General features: G+C 53.3%; 8 protein-coding genes and 1 non-coding gene across 9 annotated transcripts; 6 read left to right on the top strand and 3 right to left on the bottom strand.

Moving 5' to 3' along the window:
• Positions 1-221: 221 nt before the first annotated feature.
• On the top strand, positions 222-2524 carry ATG15 (putative lipase atg15; the record flags this gene model as incomplete). The annotated part of the gene is made up of 4 exons (XM_064842429.1): positions 222-590; positions 643-1123; positions 1205-2423; positions 2488-2524. The coding sequence occupies 4 exons, from the start codon at positions 222-224 to the stop codon at positions 2522-2524; spliced, it is 2106 nt and encodes a 701-aa protein (XP_064690057.1).
• A 1106-nt stretch (positions 2525-3630) lies between these two features.
• On the bottom strand, positions 3631-4133 carry ATP14 (ATP synthase F0 subcomplex subunit H atp14; the record flags this gene model as incomplete). Its single annotated transcript, XM_064842428.1, has 3 exons — positions 3631-3897; positions 3943-4050; positions 4107-4133. The coding sequence occupies 3 exons, from the start codon at positions 4131-4133 to the stop codon at positions 3631-3633; spliced, it is 402 nt and encodes a 133-aa protein (XP_064690056.1).
• A 906-nt stretch (positions 4134-5039) lies between these two features.
• On the top strand, positions 5040-6104 carry SUA7 (transcription initiation factor IIB; the record flags this gene model as incomplete). Its single annotated transcript, XM_064842427.1, has 1 exon — positions 5040-6104. The coding sequence occupies one exon, from the start codon at positions 5040-5042 to the stop codon at positions 6102-6104; it is 1065 nt and encodes a 354-aa protein (XP_064690055.1).
• Positions 6105-7008: 904 nt separating this feature from the next.
• On the top strand, positions 7009-8979 carry LTS14_009746 (uncharacterized protein; the record flags this gene model as incomplete). The annotated part of the gene is made up of 1 exon (XM_064842426.1): positions 7009-8979. One exon carries the CDS (start codon positions 7009-7011, stop codon positions 8977-8979), a length of 1971 nt encoding a protein of 656 aa, XP_064690054.1.
• Positions 8980-9280: 301 nt separating this feature from the next.
• On the bottom strand, positions 9281-10705 carry LTS14_009745 (uncharacterized protein; the record flags this gene model as incomplete). The annotated part of the gene is made up of 2 exons (XM_064842425.1): positions 9281-10434; positions 10483-10705. 2 exons carry the CDS (start codon positions 10703-10705, stop codon positions 9281-9283), a joined length of 1377 nt encoding a protein of 458 aa, XP_064690053.1.
• A 765-nt stretch (positions 10706-11470) lies between these two features.
• On the bottom strand, positions 11471-11928 carry rex2 (Phosphatidylinositol 3,4,5-trisphosphate-dependent Rac exchanger 2 protein; the record flags this gene model as incomplete). Its single annotated transcript, XM_064842424.1, has 2 exons — positions 11471-11634; positions 11661-11928. The coding sequence occupies 2 exons, from the start codon at positions 11926-11928 to the stop codon at positions 11471-11473; spliced, it is 432 nt and encodes a 143-aa protein (XP_064690052.1).
• Positions 11929-12486: 558 nt separating this feature from the next.
• On the top strand, positions 12487-14012 carry LTS14_009743 (uncharacterized protein; the record flags this gene model as incomplete). Its single annotated transcript, XM_064842423.1, has 4 exons — positions 12487-12678; positions 12734-13135; positions 13168-13446; positions 13503-14012. 4 exons carry the CDS (start codon positions 12487-12489, stop codon positions 14010-14012), a joined length of 1383 nt encoding a protein of 460 aa, XP_064690051.1.
• A 1122-nt stretch (positions 14013-15134) lies between these two features.
• Positions 15135-15231, top strand: LTS14_009742. The gene has a single exon. It is a non-coding gene; the product is annotated as a tRNA-Ala (tRNA).
• Positions 15232-15500: 269 nt separating this feature from the next.
• Positions 15501-17011, top strand: LTS14_009741 (uncharacterized protein; the record flags this gene model as incomplete). The annotated part of the gene is made up of 2 exons (XM_064842422.1): positions 15501-15519; positions 15633-17011. The coding sequence occupies 2 exons, from the start codon at positions 15501-15503 to the stop codon at positions 17009-17011; spliced, it is 1398 nt and encodes a 465-aa protein (XP_064690050.1).
• Positions 17012-17117: the final 106 nt, after the last annotated feature.

Genomic DNA, 17117 nt, shown 5'->3' with positions numbered 1-17117 from the left:
ATGTGGATGACCAGAGCCAGCTCAACGGTCGACAGTCATAATCATCAGACAGCAGTGAGTACCTACGGTGCTACCTTAGTGGAGGAGGCAGCAGCAGCAATAGCAGAAGCAAATCGTCCCGTGTCTGTATGTCTCGAGATCCACATGTACCACATGTACCTATTATTGTACTTGTCACTTTCTCCGCAATCACAAGCCACACTTTGAGGCTGACTTTGGAGATGGAAGGTGGGGTGAGGCTGAATCGGGATCGTGACGCAGTTGTCATTCACGACGAAGCTTTTGTTGATGCCTTGACTGCATCATCGCGATCACGGGACGATTACATTCTACTGAACCTCATCCTACGACCTATGCGATGCTTCATCACCTCCTCGTCAGCGCAGAAGGGCCGAGGCAACGCTCTTGGCATGATGTGGAACGGTAGCGTCCTGCTCGCGTGCCTGTTGGCCGTCCTGGGGTATGGTGATGCGGCGAGGACGCCACAGCAGAGGCGGGAGCAGAGGAATCCATATTTGGTCTTGCCCCCTGCAACACCAGATGAGTATAGGGCTGCAAGGCCTGCGCAAGATTTAGGAGCAAGGACATTCGTGAGTGGCGAAATGCAGATGGACCCGAACCTGATACTGATGGTGTTGACAGCGACTACGGCATATATACCACCACGGCTTCAGCCAATATCCCCATCTACATAAATACATCGACATTGAAGCGGACGAAGAGCTGAGGGTGACAAGTGACTATGGACAGACCTACCTCGCAGCACCAGCAGATCTGCCAATACAAGCCGTCTCAACCAACATACAGCGGCTCGCCAAACGCAAGCCAGCAGACATAGACCGGCTACTCCAACATGCAGACATCCACGGTGAAGCAGCCACCCTCCCCAGCTCAGCATGGACCGTAGACGAGATCTCAGGCCCAAACATAACAGATAAGAAATCCGTTCTAAACATGGCGAAGATGGCCTCCAATGCCTACGAGAAAGACGAATCGAGTCCAGGCTGGAAGGACGTAAAGGGAGGTTTCAATTACACCGACAACTTCGGCTGGCAGCAAGACGGCTTACGCGGCCACATCTTCGCAGACGAGAAGAATGGTACCATCGTGATCGGACTAAAAGGTACGTCCGTACCCTTCTTCGACGACGCCACGACTACCGAGACTGATCTGGTAAGCTAATTCGTTCACTCTTTCGTTGCAGGTACATCGCCTGCTGTCTTCGATGGTGCTGACACGACTGGCAACGACAAGCTCAATGATAATCTGTTCGGTTCATGCTGTTGTGGTCAGGGTGGCAGTTGGCAGTGGAAGCAGGTTTGCGATTGTATGACGGATACGTATACTTGCAATTCGACTTGTTTGGTCAAGAGTCTAAGGGAGAAAAGTCATTATTATTGGGCGGTGAGGGATCTGTATCATAATGTTACGGAGAGATATCCCAACTCGGAAGTATGGCTGGCGGGCCATTCGCTCGGAGGCGTGGTGAGCTCCTTGCTCGGACTGACCTACGGACTACCGGCTCTCACTTTCGAGGCTTACCCCGACGCGATGGCTGCATCACGACTCGGCCTCCCCACACCACCCGGCTTCAAAATCGGCTCCCATCAATCCCGAGCCAGCACGGGCATCTACCACTTCGGCCACACCGCCGATCCAATCTTCATGGGCACCTGCAACTCCGCCACCTCCTTCTGCAGTATCGGCGGCTACGCCTTCCAAGGTCTCTGCCACACAGGCCATACCTGCACCTACGACACGGTCGGCGATCTCGGCTGGCGCGTCGGCATCGGCACGCACAAGATCTCGAATGTGATCCGGGATGTGATAGAGAAGTACGATATAGTCCCGACATGTGAGGTGGATGTTGATTGTCAGGATTGTTCGCTGTGGAAGTTCTTTGAGAGCAATAGCAGTGAGCCGATTACTACTACTACGAAGACGTCTAGCTCGAGCTCGAGTTATACCCGGACGAGGACAGAGACGTGTAAGACGCCGGGTTGGTGGGGGTGTTTGGATGAGAGTACGACTACGGAGAAGACCACGAGCTCGAGTTCGAGTTCGAGTACTAGTACTTCGACGACATCGACTTGTAAGACACCCGGGTGGTTCGGGTGTAATGATCCTACGACTACTACGACTACTTCTTCCTCTGCCTCGACAGCTATACACACGCCGAGTGCTGCGCCTGCGCCGAGCATTACGACTACGTCATCCATACCTACGAGCACGAGCACGAGCACGAGCACGAATCTTTGCGAGACCCCGGGCTGGTTCGGCTGTAAAGACCACCCTGTCACTTCTTCCGCCGCGCCTTCGTCTACGATCGCGCGGACGACGCCGAGGGTCACGGGTACAGTGGCTCGACCTAGTGGAAGTGGAACACCGAGTCCGGCGAGACGGAAGTGTATGAACAGGCATTGGTATGGGCGCTGTAAGGATTGGGAAGTAGAGGGTGAGGGTGGGTCACTAAGGAGTGATTTGTAGCCTCATCCTGGATGATGGGCTGAATGTGGATCTGTAAAAGGGAGTTCCGCTGGTATTGCATTGTATGGATGGATTTTTGGATGGATCTGCTTGACGCATTGCGGTCTGCTTTTGTTTTTGTATGCTATTATGTTTATTGACGAGACGTCGTATAACACCTACCTCCTGACGACCACAAACCCGTTTTCCCAATGAAATCGAGAAGGAAATATCCGACTGCGGCTGAGACCAGCGTCGTGATCGCCTGTGCTCCTGCCGCGGGAAAATAGAAAATAACTCGAGTCCTTTCCGTCCCAGCTGCATGGAGTAGGTATCTATGCGGCGCATGTTCTGTCTGGTACGCACGCACGCAAGCACGCACGCACACCGAAGGGGCCCATTCTTCGGCATTGAAGCCCGATGAAATGGACGCAGAACGAGCGCTGTCTCTTGGGAGGAACAACTCAGGTATTGCTATGGTGGCTTACCAAGAGGCTGAACCTGTTCTCACCTTACCATATCGTCCCCCGTTGCAACCTGGGGTTCCTCGGAACAGAGAATGATCGGTTCCTGGGGGGCGGTGCGAGAGATCTTCCTCGTGCATGGTGATGATTTTATCAGTGGGCTGATCTTCGTCTTTACTGATAGAAGATGAGCCGTTGCTCAAGGAGAGGAGTGGAATGCTTGTTGGTTTTGCAGCTGTTGGTTTCTTGGGGTTGTAGCATGGCATGGTTCTCGTTGGGTGCTTCGATTGTGGTTGTTCTTCTCAAGCTAAATCGGATGTTCCGGCATCATTAGCTCATGTAGCATGGTAGTTGCGCGTAGCAGATATCTCATGCCCCTGGGCTTCCTGAGATTCCATCTCATATCCACAGCCGCTCCGTCGTATTGACATTGAGGAGGGGTCGCCACCACTAATCTTGCTTCGCGCCACACTGAAATTGGGCTGGGTCAAACCTAATGGGTAAGTATACCTGCCCGCATGACATGATACGCATGTATGCAGAAATCGTAGAGACGAAAGAGAAGCGGGTTTGTCATCGTGGAGATAGTGACGGCCAGATCACGTGAGAGGTCACTTTGCATGCGGTCAACCACCACTCGATTGTCCGTTACTATACACGATGCACCACTTCGTCCCCTTGATCCTCTCATATCACTTGTCTAGTGAGTCGCACCGCCCGCGGGAACAGCCGGCTCCTCATCCGGGTCCTCGAACCAGTCCTGCTCTTGCGGAAGCGTCTCGCCAGCTACACCCTGTCCCTCAATCTCTGGCACCTGGGCCTCGTATGACTGCAAGTCGTTGGCGATATCGGTCTCCTCGGGTGATTGTGGAGGCTTAGGCATGGCGAAGTTCTGGACGTGGCCGACGGAGTCGTTCTGCTTGATGGCGGGGGCTTTGTAGGCCTTCAGTTCCTTGAGGTACATGTCCTGCACGAGATCGGCTGTGGGGCGTTAGTATGAGACCAGAGATACGTAGGGCTTGATGGGAGACGTGCCTTGGCGGACCGCGGTAGGCGTTATGAGGGTGCGGCGAAGGGCGACGGCATGTTGCGGTCGGGTGGCTCTTGCGAGCAATTGGCGCTGGTCAGGGTTAGTATCCGGCTCTAAACATCATCCCTCCATCAATCATGACCCACCGAGGCCCTCAAGGACTGTCCGAGCATGGTTGCTGGTGATATGGCGTAATGGGACGGCCGTGAATGCCTCCTTGCAGCTTCCGAAGCTCTCCTCACGACGACAGAGATCGCGAGACTTTGCTTGGCGCTTCCATGCTCGATTAAGTAATCACGGCCCGCACGGTGGCTGAGCTCAGAATCTGCTTCAAGGCTGCGACTCATCCTCAAACCAACCACCTCTCCTACATCCTCACCTCCCCCGTCTCTGCGTGTTGCAAATCCCGCTGAACACCTCGTCGACCTTGGCAAACCAGTCTCAAAAGCGCTCTGGTAGACTTTTGACGAGCGACGACCTCCTTTAGCGCGCTCTCTGGCCTTCCCTCTGCACGACGACGAATACCCGCCGTTCACTCGCAGACGCCTTTACTGGTTGAAGGCCGCAGATCATAGACAGCAGACAGCAGACTTCCTCTCACCTACACGCTCTCTTACTACCGCACACGATTTCCTCACTCCGACGACGTGACAGCCGGTCGCTACCTGAATTTCAGGCAAACACTGCAGCAACCGGTCATTTGGAGTGAGGGTGAGTGAGCAAACCCTTCACAGTTATCCTTCACATATCTCATCCGTGAATGTAGCAAACTAAGCAAACCAAAGTGGTTCTTCATTAAAAAGCAGTCTCCCAAACACACTGTCACCTCCACGCGCACCCCAGCTACAGTCACTGACGGAGTTTACTTATAGCTGCTCACTGTCCGGTCATCTCCAGACCTTTCGTGACCAGCATCGTCTCTCGGCAACACCGCCAAGACGCATTCCCCACTCTTCATCAGGTGTTTCGCGAAGCAGCACCAGTTGAGAGTATCCTCCAAAGGCATTAAGAAGCGCGCATCCCAGCGGTTTGAGGACGCCTACAAGCAGCCCGCCAAACCCCGCAAGCCGCTTGCCACGATGGCACAAGCACTCTCGCCTGGCGAGGTTGTGGCGGCCGCGATGCCGGTCCCTGAAGAGGAGTGGCGTGAGAATTTGAACGTGAAGATGATCTGCAAGGACTGCAAGGAGGATCCGCCTGAGCTGTTCGAGGACCATGCTAGTGGCGATTTGATGTGTGCGAACTGCGGCCTCGTGCTTGCACAGCGTACCATCGACATGAGCTCCGAATGGCGTACCTTCTCGAATGATGACCAGGGCAACGATGACCCAAGTCGTGTCGGTGACGGACCCAATGCTCTGCTCAACGGCGCTCAGCTCAACACCAACATCGCCTTCGGCGACGGTCTTAAGAGTCGCGAGTTGCATCGCGCGCAGAACAAGGTCAACCTGGACAAGGGCAACAAGAGTTTGCTGGTGGCATACAAGCAGATCGGTGCCTTCTGTGATGGCTGGCAGCTGCCCATCTCGATCAGCGACCATGCCAAGCACCTGTACAAGACAGCCGATGAGAGTCGCTTGTTCAAGGGCAAAAGCACCGAGGCGCTGTGCGCAGGCTGTGTCTTCCTCGCTTGCCGTCAGAATGGTGTGGGGCGGTCTTTCCGTGAGGTGATGGAGCTGACGAGAGTATCGAAGAAGGAGATCGGCCGTGTCTTCAAGTTGCTTGAGCAGGTCCATTACAAGGACAGGAACAAGATGTCTGTGGTTGCCGGTGGACAGATGACGACGAACACCTACCAAGGCAGCGCCACTGCGAGTCCTGCTGAGCTCTGCGACCGTTACTGCGATCACCTTCAGATGTCACGTCCCACGACCAATGTCGCAAACGCACTGGCTGTTCGCATGACGACCGAGGGTGTGCTTGCGGGCCGCTCGCCACTCTCTTCCGCAGCTGCCTGCATCTTCATGGCCGGCCAGCTCATGGGCGAGATCAAGACCGCGAAGGAGATCCAGGCCGTGGCGCGTGTTAGCGATAGTACCATCCGTGGCGCGTACAAGTATCTGTATGCGGAGAAGGACAAGCTCATCACGGAGGAGATTTTGGCACGTGGTGCTGACCCGGAGCGCTTGCCCAAGCCTGCTTAGAAGGTGGCGAGGTCAAGTCCTCTTCGCAACACGACGACCATCAAGACTTAGTAGGGTGTGAGTGGTGCTTTGCAGGACTTCTGCAAGTGAGTTTCGCAACTGCTACTGCTGGCGATTGCGAGACTGTGCTCCGGCATGAAAGCTTCTACGATGTGTTCACTGGCTGCACGACCTACGCACGTCACTGCGTTACTGCCGATGCGTTTGCTCACTCTTGAGCATGATCTGCTTAGATGCAGAAACGGCTTGAACGGTTGCTGCGGTCGTTTGCTTGCTTCTTGCTTGCTTTCTTCTAGCGATTATTGCGTTCTGCTTCTGCGACAGAATGACAAAAGACTGCAAAGCTATGGACCCACTGCGGCAGTGATGCGAAAAGAAAACTTTGTAACGATATTAAAATATGTCCTTCGTTTAGATGAATTCATGATGGAAATTGGTGCGGTCAAGCTTCTGTCTCGCTCTTCTCCAATATTTGCATGCATGCAGGTCTGGTCCAATTCCGCTCCGTTCGAGTGAAGCTGTAGTCTCGTAAAGTGAAGAAAGTGAAGAGAGTGAAGTATGTTCTCGTCGTCATGAGGTGCCTGCCTAAAGCGGCGAAAATTAGGCCGTGTGACCTTTGCCTGCAAGCTTCGACCCTTCACTTCTACGTATACCACAACTGTCTTCTAGACTTCTGCTTCTCGCTCTTCACAACTTACACCTTGGCTCGATAAAATTTTCTTTCCACAAACGCATTCAAAACTTGACACGAGAACTTTTTGACTGACAACTAATCCTTACAGCAATCACGGGGCCAGGACCATCATAGCTGCCGCTATTGCCACTGCCACTGCCGCACTTCTTTCATCGTTGTCATTGTATGGTGACACCGTCGCAACTCAACTGACAGGTGGACAAGAACAGAATGGCAGACGATCTCCTCAACCGCGTCGAGCAGGCGCTTCGCGAAGACCCGGAAACAACTACACTAGATACCAAGCTCTTTGAAGAGGCCGAACTCTTACTGCCTTCATATCTGGCTCCTCCAACATATACAACCAACAATGCTGGATCCGCGGAACAAGTCGTCGTCCCTGGCCAAGTCTCCACCTCCAATAGCGACGGGCTGTGGGAGAAGCGTCTCCTCCTCATGCGCCACCTTGCCGCCGACCTCATGGACTCCCGTCGCAGCAACCACACTCCCGTCGTCAACCTCCTGATCAAACTCTTCAACGGCTTCACCTGGACCCAGGTCTGCGAATTCGGTACAAGTAGTATTCCGTACAAGGATGGTCTAGGCGTGGGCGAAGGGATGACGAGTTTCAATCGCTTGATGCTTTGTCTCTTGGGCAAAGCAAGGGGTAAAGCGAGCGATGCTGAGCAAGCGGCTGGAATGTTGGAGGTTATGATCGCGGTTGTGAGGTTGTGGTTGACGACGCCTGATACGGGGATTAGTATGCAGGCGGGCGAGTTGCTGTTTGATTTGTTGAAGGTTGATGTGCCGCCGCAGCCTGCACAGTCGAGGGAGAATTGGAGAGATAGGCCTGCTGGAGGAGGAGGAGGGCAGGGCTTGGTGTGGAAGAGAGTGTTTGGAGATAGGGATGTTTATCATGTGTTTTTTGAGTCGTGCTCGCTGGAGTATGGGGCGGAGGCTTTGAGTAAGAATCAGAGAACTATTGCGCAGGCGAGGCTGATGGAGTGGGTGCCCAAGGTGGCGAGGCTGGATTGGGGAATGATTAGTCGCAGCCATCATCGCGAGGTCGAGGGGAAGTTCAAGTCGACCGGTGGATTTCTGGAGTTCGTGGCACTGAAGATGGTGGACTTCAAGGACGATTTGCTCATGTATCGGTGCTTGATCGACTTCTTCAGCTTGTTGCTCAAGACTACGGCGGATCTGGACACGCACACCATGGCTCAGCACGACTCGCTGGGTTTGCAGTACCTCATCATGCACGGCTTGCATGCACGCACGGCGGCTATCTACCTTCAAACTCAACCAGTCGATCCTGCAGAAGCTATGCTACTCTATGGTCCGGCAGCGAATTACCTCAGCACATACGCAAGCGTATACCCGAAGCACTACCTGGCCTGTCAAATGGCGAAGCAAGTCAACGAGAGGCTGTCACATACTCTGGACCTCACGCCAGGCAGCTGGGCTCACAACGATTCGCCAAAGCACGATCTTCACCTCATTGCCAGTGTGCCTCGTCAGTCTCTCATGCCTTATGACAAGAGTCCCATCGCCTTGCTGCCCTGCAAGACCACGAATGCCGATGTCCTCAACACTCTCGCCACTATATTCCATGGCCCGGAAGAGCACGTCGTCACCTTCCCAGCCACCGAAGTCAAGAACGCCGAACAAGACGCCAACGAAGGCGCTGCGGCCCGCGCAATCTACTTCTACTACCTCGCCGCCCAACCTCACTTTTGGCGCGACATCGTCATCCACGCCGACACCATTGCCCTCCGCGACCTCGCACTGTCCGCAATCCGCTGCATCACCACCATCATCAACGCGAACTGGTCCAACACCACAACCCCAGCAACAATAACCTACCTGCTCCCCTCCACCACCCTCGCCACCCCAACCTCAGGCCACCTGGCCATCCTCTCGCCTCCAGCTCTAGAACACATTCTTCCCTACCTCCTCTCCCCACCCAAGACTTTCGCGAACTTGGTAGGCGGGCGAGGCGATGCGGAAAGTTCTGCTTACCAAGTTGCGGTCGCGAAGTTCGAGGCGTTGAAGGCTTTGGAGGTGAGGATGAGGGGGCAGGTGGAGAGGAGTCCGGAGGAAGGGTTTGAGGAGATTTTGGGAACGGTGCAGAGGAGATTGGGGATGGGGGTTTTGCCGCAGGGAGCGGAGGTTGGTGGGGCGGTTGGGACGATGGAGTTGTGATCTGGACGTTCGAGAAACGGGGAGGAAGGCAGCATCGATTGGTTCTGCAGGGATGCAGAGGCGTCGGCTTGATAAAGTCGACTAGGAGTAAAAAGCAGGAGCTCTCCTGAACTATATCAGGAGAGAGTGGGGCATTTAGCAGCCTGGAAATATAGCTAGCTGACAATTTGTCTCCATAGTCTAGGGCCTGGCTGTACACATGATCAGCGGTACGGTAGCTCAGCGTCCAGATCTCGAAATCGCGAAAGCCAATCGACCATGTCGGATGCCTCAATCCATATCTTTGGAATGGCTTCTGGTCTCAAGGCTTGAAGTTCCCCTGTGAATGCACTAGCCTTCCTTTCACCCATACAGCCTTGGTGTTTCGGTCGTCGCCGGTATAAACCCATTTGGCTACCTTGTCCTCCCACGACTCGCCTCCGAAGATCTCCACTAGCCCAGCAGACTGATCCAGGCCAAGCTTATCCCCTACGCCGTCACCGAAGCTGATCATCTGAGCATCCCAATCCATGCCTACTTCAAAGCCACCTATTCGGTCTTCTAGTCCGACTACTTTTGCTCCACCTCGAGTGGCGAGATATAATGCTTCCGCCACCGATAGCTTGGTTTCGTCGCCATCAGTCATAGCAACATGGCGGCTCACGAAGATTGCTTCGCGAGTTTCGGCGAGCATACTTGAGGTGTAGCCACCACTCACATCAGTGCCCAACCCCACAGTCAAGCCTTCGTCCAGCATGGTCCTGACCTTAGCGGTGCCAGACGTAAGAGCAGTATTACTTGCAGGACAGTGACTAATCTTCGCCTGACGATTCTTGATAAGTGTTCGTTCCTCCTTGGTGAGATGCACAGCATGCGCCAAGATCATCTTGGGTGTCAGAAGACCAGCTCGATCGTAGACGTGGGTGTATGATTGACTTTTGGGGAAGAGCTCGCGGACGAGTTGGATTTCAGCTTTGTTTTCCGAAATGTGGGTCTGGCATGGCACGCCCGTCGTGTGGTGTAGCTTGCCTAGAGCTGCAAGAGCTTCATCTGAACATGATGGTGCGAAGCGTGGTGTGATGATTGGCGACACGAGGTCGAAGTATGGATCGATCTTCTTGACGTGATCGATGCAGGCCTGCGAGTCTCGGATGGCAGATTCGACGCTTTCATCTTGGTAGTAGTCCGGGCTCAATCGATCCATGCATACTCTGCCAACAAAAGCTCGTTGCCCTCGCGACTGACAAATGTCCGCCAAAAGGTTGGTGGCCGCGACGTGTACAGTGGCGTAGTAGCATGCTGTCGTTGTTCCTTGTGACAAAGTCCTGGCAACGACACGATTGTAGATACGAGCTGCCTTGTCCAGATCCGTGAACGATGATTCGAGGGGGAATGTGTAGGTGTTGAGCCAGTCCAGAAGAGTCGACTTGCCGAAAACGCCAGCATTCGGGTACTGCGAAGCATGTATATGCGTATCTGAATTGCGGTCAGCTGCTATTTGCTCTGATTCTGTCAACAACAAACCTATGAAGCCTGGAAAGAAGAAACCGTAGTCCTGTATTCGTACAACCTTCGCATTCTCCCAACCTTGATGTGCCGGCAAAGGTCTACCTTTCATGTCCCGTGATATGAAAGCGATCTTGCCATCTTCGTCGACACCAAACATGCCATTTGGGCAGACGTCTAACTCGTTGAGACTTTCACAATGCACGAAAGGGCCGATGTATATGGTCTTCTCCAGCGACATGATGACGAAAAGCAGAGCAGATTTAATTGCCGTCTATGTTGTAAGCTTCATACGTAGTTCCTGTGTAATGAGTGTGCTGCAGTGTTGTTTGACTGTGAAGTTGAAGAAGATAGAGAAACGATTGGCTGTGAAGTGCATCGGGCCGAAACCGGCAAATGCGACATGCGGCTGTCGGCGCGCTGCGATGAGAGCATATACAAGTAATAAGATGAAGAGGTGCAACTGATATTGCCAGACCAGCTTAAGGTGATGGCTCACTCAAGTAGGCTGACTCGTAGTCATGTAGTCCCTCCTCAACTCTCGCCTGACCCGAACAACGGTCACCTCCTGTTCACCGTCGTTCCGGTGCTGTACCTCTCTGTTTTGTTACTACAGACCGCCAATCTCGGGCTCATGAGACTATCGCGCTCCAGAGACATGTGACATATTTGATACCATTACGTCGCCGTCCACTGGGCCAAGACACAAGAGCTTGACCAACCGACAGCAACGACCAAGTATTTCCAGACTTGAAACCTCCCAATCTCAATGTGTATGAGTTGCTGGTCGTTCATTGAATACGCAAATCGACGTCCAGCGCGACATATTCGTTCCCAGGCACGCGGGCGTCGTTGTTGTACCAGACGGACACTTATTTTCTGCAGGCGATCATCCTCCGAGGTTGTCGAAGAACACCTTTTTATAGTACCTCGCCTCCTCGATACTCTCAGGATATCAGCCTTTGCCTCATGCTTTCCCGCTTTCTGTGGACTCTTCTTCAACACGTCAATCGGTGCCCACCTCTTCGCGGCCTCCTTTATAGCACTGACATCTAATATTCGATGATGCAGATGCTTCATCACTTTCGTCCAAGGCTCCTGTGTCAAGAAAGCCTTGTCCGCATGTACTGTATTGCCTGCCAACAATCCGCGTCTGCGGTCTGGCAGATACTGTTGAACGTATGTCAGAAGCTCACTTGCTGCTGTGTCGGCGGTAGTTGTGGACTCGATACAAGCTTTTGTCAGCCCACTGGCGCCGTGATGGTCCCTACACCAGTCACCCATCGCATCCATCTGCTCTCGAGAGTGCTCGATCACCGCTTCGTAGCCTGTCTCGTCCAGCAGGTTGAGCTCGTAGTCTGTGATGAAGCAGGCTAATGACATGATCGTATCCTTGTCCAAATCCAAACCCGTCATCTCGCAGTCTATCCATACCAATGGCTCTCTGGAGCGAGTCTCAGGCATCTTGTTCGACGTGGGATGTCTTTTGCTCTGAATGTGGTAGACAGGGATGACTTCAGAACAAGTGCAGAAGTAGTAGAATGATGTGAGTTTGACTCCCTACCCACCCACAAAGCCGTCCGTCGCAGCAGGGATTGGTATACTAATGTTCGTGCGATGGACATGCATCTGACGCTTGTGGATGTCGTTATTGTCGACGATATGGTTAATGCAAGTGGTTAACATCGTTTAGTCCAGATGTTCGAACAAACGAGGTCTTGAGTGGGCTCATTCGGGTCAGATTTGAGGGGTTTAGCAAGCGAGAGCATTAGACAGAAAGACCCCTATTTCGTAAACGATCGAATAACACAGAATCACAGGTCACATTATCAGACGCATACTGCAAGCCATCTTTGCTATCTAGGCCACAAACACTAGTGAACAGTCGACGCGAGATGAAGCTGTGTGACCCTCATTAAGCCCGCTTGACACATCCCTTCGTGCAAGATCACGACCACGACCGCAACATCGATCACCACCGCCGCACCTATCACAACAGCAGTAGCGGTAGCAGCCACCACCATGCCCGACTATGAATTTGAGGACGAGCAGGACCTCTGCGAATTTTTTATGCGAGGCTCCTGCAAATTTCCTGAAAATCGTTGTGGACTGCATGAGCAGCGGCTCAAACCTGGTTTGCTTCGATACGTCGATTGGCAAGCTTCCACTGAGGAGCGCCAGTCTTGTATGCGATGCATGGAGAGACAATTGGTCGTAAGTTGATGTAAATGTTCTATGAGGATGCGGTACCTTGCCTGACCTAGCACAGTGCGACAAATCAAGTCGCGCGAACACCATCGACGACCCCTGCTCGGAATGCCGTCACTATGGTGGTCTCGGATGTTCGTGTCTGCTCGCCGATCTCAGTCTCAACGACGTGCTCTGGCGCAAGATGATCAGTCGCAAGGCGCAAGGCTACACTCTCCCGGAGCTTAAGCCTCGATCGCAGAGGGCTCAAAGGAAGGGTCCGCTCAACCAGCGCATGCCCGATGCTCGCGTGGTGCTCGGCTGGCAGGGCCTTAGTGTTGAAGACCTCGAGCGACAACCGCATCTGCTGCCTGATGGTCGCATTCGCGCCAGACCACGCGCATATCTGACGCCACCCCCGCAGAAGAGCATAGAGCAACGGGAGGATTTCCGTGGAACCAAGGTGGTCGTTTCGGGACACCAGGTACCAATGCTGGACCCACGCTCGGCTTTAAGCGTAGCATTTCCGATGCCTTTGCTCCGTTTACGTCTGCCCCTTCGCTTTCCGACTCAATGCCAGCTGCAAACTTTCCGACTCCGCTGCCGGCACCTAGCTTCGCGCGCCCAGTCCACGCTCAGTATGGCAAAGCCAGTGGTTACTTCTACGACTACAATACTGGTCGCGGTACGGTGTACTTCCCGACTTCAGCTCTGCACCCCCAAGGCGTGCTGGTGACCATGCTAGCCATGCAGGTCAGTGCACCTGGTAGCGGGGCGCCTGCAGGTATACGAACTGTACGTTTTCTTCATCGGCCATCTCACTTTCCTTTGCTAATGGTTGTTCACTCCAGTCTGGTCAACAGGTCTACGGACCCCCTGCTCGTCGGCAGTATCTATTGCCGGACCGCAGCAACAACCTCGAAGGGTCGCCGTCTTTCGCGACCTCCGGATTTCTGGCGCGCAAAAAGCGACGGACGCAGCTGAGCTTGTCGGCCGCAATAGCAGAGCTAGATATTGCGCCGCCCGCTCGGTCAGCGCGAGAGCGTGGCAACAAATTCAGTGTCTTGACAGCTGCTGCTCTCGACGACGCCGATCCTCCTATGGCAGAGTCTGGGCAGGATACGTATGTGGACAGTGACGATGAGATGGAGAATGTTGTTGCACCGCAGGAGACGCAAGTGCTGGTACCCGCTGCGCCGTCGGAGATGGTGGCAGAAGCATTAGTCGGGACTTTTGTAGTAACACCAGACAGCGCTTTCGAGGAGGATATTGTGCCGGCTGGTGCCGTAGGCGATGAAGGGCGTCCTGCGTACCCTGTGCCTCACGCGAACACGTTCGAGGAAAGCGACGAGGAGGAGTAAGCTAAGATGACTTGCGAGGACGATCTCCGCTCGCGACATCCCCTCCTTATGCCACCTACAAGCTGCTTGGTCATCGTACCACCAGTCTTCCCCTCATTTGGTCTTCGAACCATTAGTCTCCCCCTCTTCACGTACAAACTGAGTTGGTCTTCGAACCATCAGTCTCCCCTCTTCACCTACAAGCTGTCTTGGTCTGCGAACCACCAGTAACTCCCTCCCATTAACAAGCTGAGTTGGTCTTCGAACCATCAGTCTCCCCCTTTTCGTCTACAAGCTGAAATGGTCTTCGAACCATCAGTGTCCACCTCTTCATCTCCAAGCTGAATGGGTCATTGTACCTCAAGTCTCCCCTCGCCCTACTCAAGCATGGATCCTCGTATCCTTAGCTGCCCCTTTGTCGCTAGCGGAAGTCTCTGGGAATGTATCGTTGGCAGTTTTGGCGTTCTGTTGTTTGGGGGATTTCTAGTACAGTAGACAAGAGTTATACCTCTTGCGACTTCTCCACGCAGCCACAACCATAAACTTCGGTGAACATCTTTTGCCGGAACCTATGAATGCGATGACCGATTGCTCCTCTTCAATCTGCATCAGATGCTCCCTAGTTGCTTCGTCTTACATGAAGGTGTAGCTGTGAAATGATACAACTCGTTCAATCGTGTGGTGTGGGATGTAAGCTAAAAGTATGAACCCCCAACATACGCACTTGCAGCTGCTCGACGAAGATGCTGCCAGCACATATCGCTCTTGCCGCTTGATTGTTTCAATGCCGGACAGGCCACAATTTCTCAGGCCAGAACTCAGCACAAGGATCAAAGCACGACAACGATTGAGCACGGGCCCTGATCATGCTGGCCATACGGCTAGGAACCGGTTACAGCCACGATCGTCTCAATTTTGAGCAGACAATAACATCTCACTGCTACCTGTGATGGTTGAAAGATGCGTTCCCGGCACAGATTGTTAGCTTGTCGTATCGGAGGTCGTCACATGCCTCATAAACGGCTGCAACGAAGATAGGGAAAGGCGGAATGGGTGCCAAATGATAGCGGAGACCCGGCCTTTCTCCGGAAGCCCTTACTCCAGCCATCATATAGCAACAACTGCAGCAATCGAAACAACCAAGGGCGCTTGGTCTAGGGGTATGATACTCGCTTCGCATGCTTCCAAACTGCGAACATGACTTTGTGAGTGGTCGTGGGTTCAATTCCCACAGCGTCCAATCGTTTTATTCGATCGGTAGAGGTTTGAGGAACATCTTGAGCCTCTAATCATGTGTTTTGGTCAAGTATTGGTCGAAATATCAATGTTTGGAATTTTGGGGTGTCGAGACGTCGAGTCCGGGTCGCTCGCTGTGTAATGACGCAGGAACAATTCTTTTCGATCTACAATCGTCTTCACAACTATCTCACACGCGCCTTGGAATCATGACAATACCAAACAGCTACGTGTAACCGTTTCATGCATTTGTAGGAGCAGAGATAGTTCTTGATGCTGTATTCAGTACGAGGTGAGGTCCGGCTTTACAATTTCCCAAAACAGACAAATGCGAATTTGCTTCTACACGAACAAAACATATCATGTCGAGTACAAACTCTGCTTTATTGCTCCTTGACCTTCCAGATAAGGCTCTAGTTGGCATCGACCTGCTTTCTTTCACGACCACGCCACGCTTCCGAGGCGTGAAAACATTACCGCCAGGCTTGCACTTCACCTTTGTCGGCTCAAGCACAGCATTCTCCGAGCGACATGGCATCTGGTTCAGGATCAAGCAGGGCGCCAACGCGCCAGGCATACCGATCTTCATCGCGAAGTGGGATTGTTCAACGGAGACCTTGCAGGCAGTGACAGACCAAGCCGAGCAGTTGAGGTGGCGAGCCAACCTTGGCAGCATCTGGCAGGAAGGACTCACACCATACCGACAGACGACCGCCAAAGACACAGAAGACGAGTCAGAGGAGCTCGTCGACTGGAGCAAGCTCACCAGTCACATCAGTGACAAAGTGTTGTCACGCATCACTGGCAGCACTTCGGATTCACGGTCACTCAGCTCAGGCAGCTCGAGCAAGCGTGACCTGGAGCATATTCCGGGCTTGAGCAAAGCAGAGACCGAGCTACAGACAGATCAAGAGCTCAATTTCTTGCCTGTCGAGCTCAAGCAGACATGGCGGCAAGGAGCTACAGGACGAGAGCGCACGGAAGCCGCACAAGATCGATCTTGGGCACTCAGCAGCCTCATTAACGAGCACTGCACCGATGCTCTAGAAGTGGTCGGCGAACTTCAGTTCTGCTTTCTCATGGTCTTAACGCTGAACAACTACTCCTGTCTCGAACAGTGGAAGCGTCTCCTGAATCTGCTATTCACTTGCCACTCAGCAGTAGTGACCAGATCTCAACTCTTCATAGAGGTCATCAGAGCACTATTGTTACAGCTTCAGCACTGCAAGGTGGCCGACAGCGGTCTCATAGACTTGGCAGACGAGGGTGGCTCCTTGCTCAAACATCTGCTAGTGCGCTTCCGGAAAGGTCTTCAAGGTCTAGGCACCCAAAGCAGTATCGGTGTGCAAGACATGATCGACGAACTTGACGATCTCGAAGAATATCTACGTACAGAACACGGCTGGCAGTTCGGAGGCACATTCGCCAAGTCAGGTTTCCTCGAGATGGAAGACGGCGAGCAAGTGCACATGGACAGCACAGCATTTGACGAAGATGACGAGACGGGCGAGTATGCACCACAAATCGTTGACTTGACGCCCGAGCAGGCACGTTTACTGAATGTTGGCGGTGCGGAGGATCTGCATCATAGCCTCAGCAAGACATCACTAGTCGAGGCTGCGACTGAGGAGTCAGATGATGATGTGGTGGATGAGGAGGAGGCGGAGAAGATCGTCAGGAGCCAGATTTCAAGACCAGCTGCAAACGGGCATGCGAGTGACAGTGAAGAGCCCGACAGTGAGGAAGAAACTGACGACCTCGACGATATGGACGCTCGGTACTGAGTGTATCTCAATACATCGGAATTTTGGGCACCAAACGGGGCGACGACTGTGGATACGAAGTAGATGTATGGCATTGTTCTATTCATATAATCTGTATCATCAATAC

The sequence above is a fragment of the Recurvomyces mirabilis genome (genome assembly GCF_035927965.1).
Source record: "Recurvomyces mirabilis strain CCFEE 5264 chromosome Unknown scaffold_33, whole genome shotgun sequence".
In the NCBI taxonomy this organism is placed as follows: domain Eukaryota; kingdom Fungi; phylum Ascomycota; class Dothideomycetes; order Mycosphaerellales; family Teratosphaeriaceae; genus Recurvomyces; species Recurvomyces mirabilis.
The sequence above is the reverse complement of the archived record's forward strand: the minus strand, read 5'-3'. Positions and strand labels throughout refer to the sequence as shown.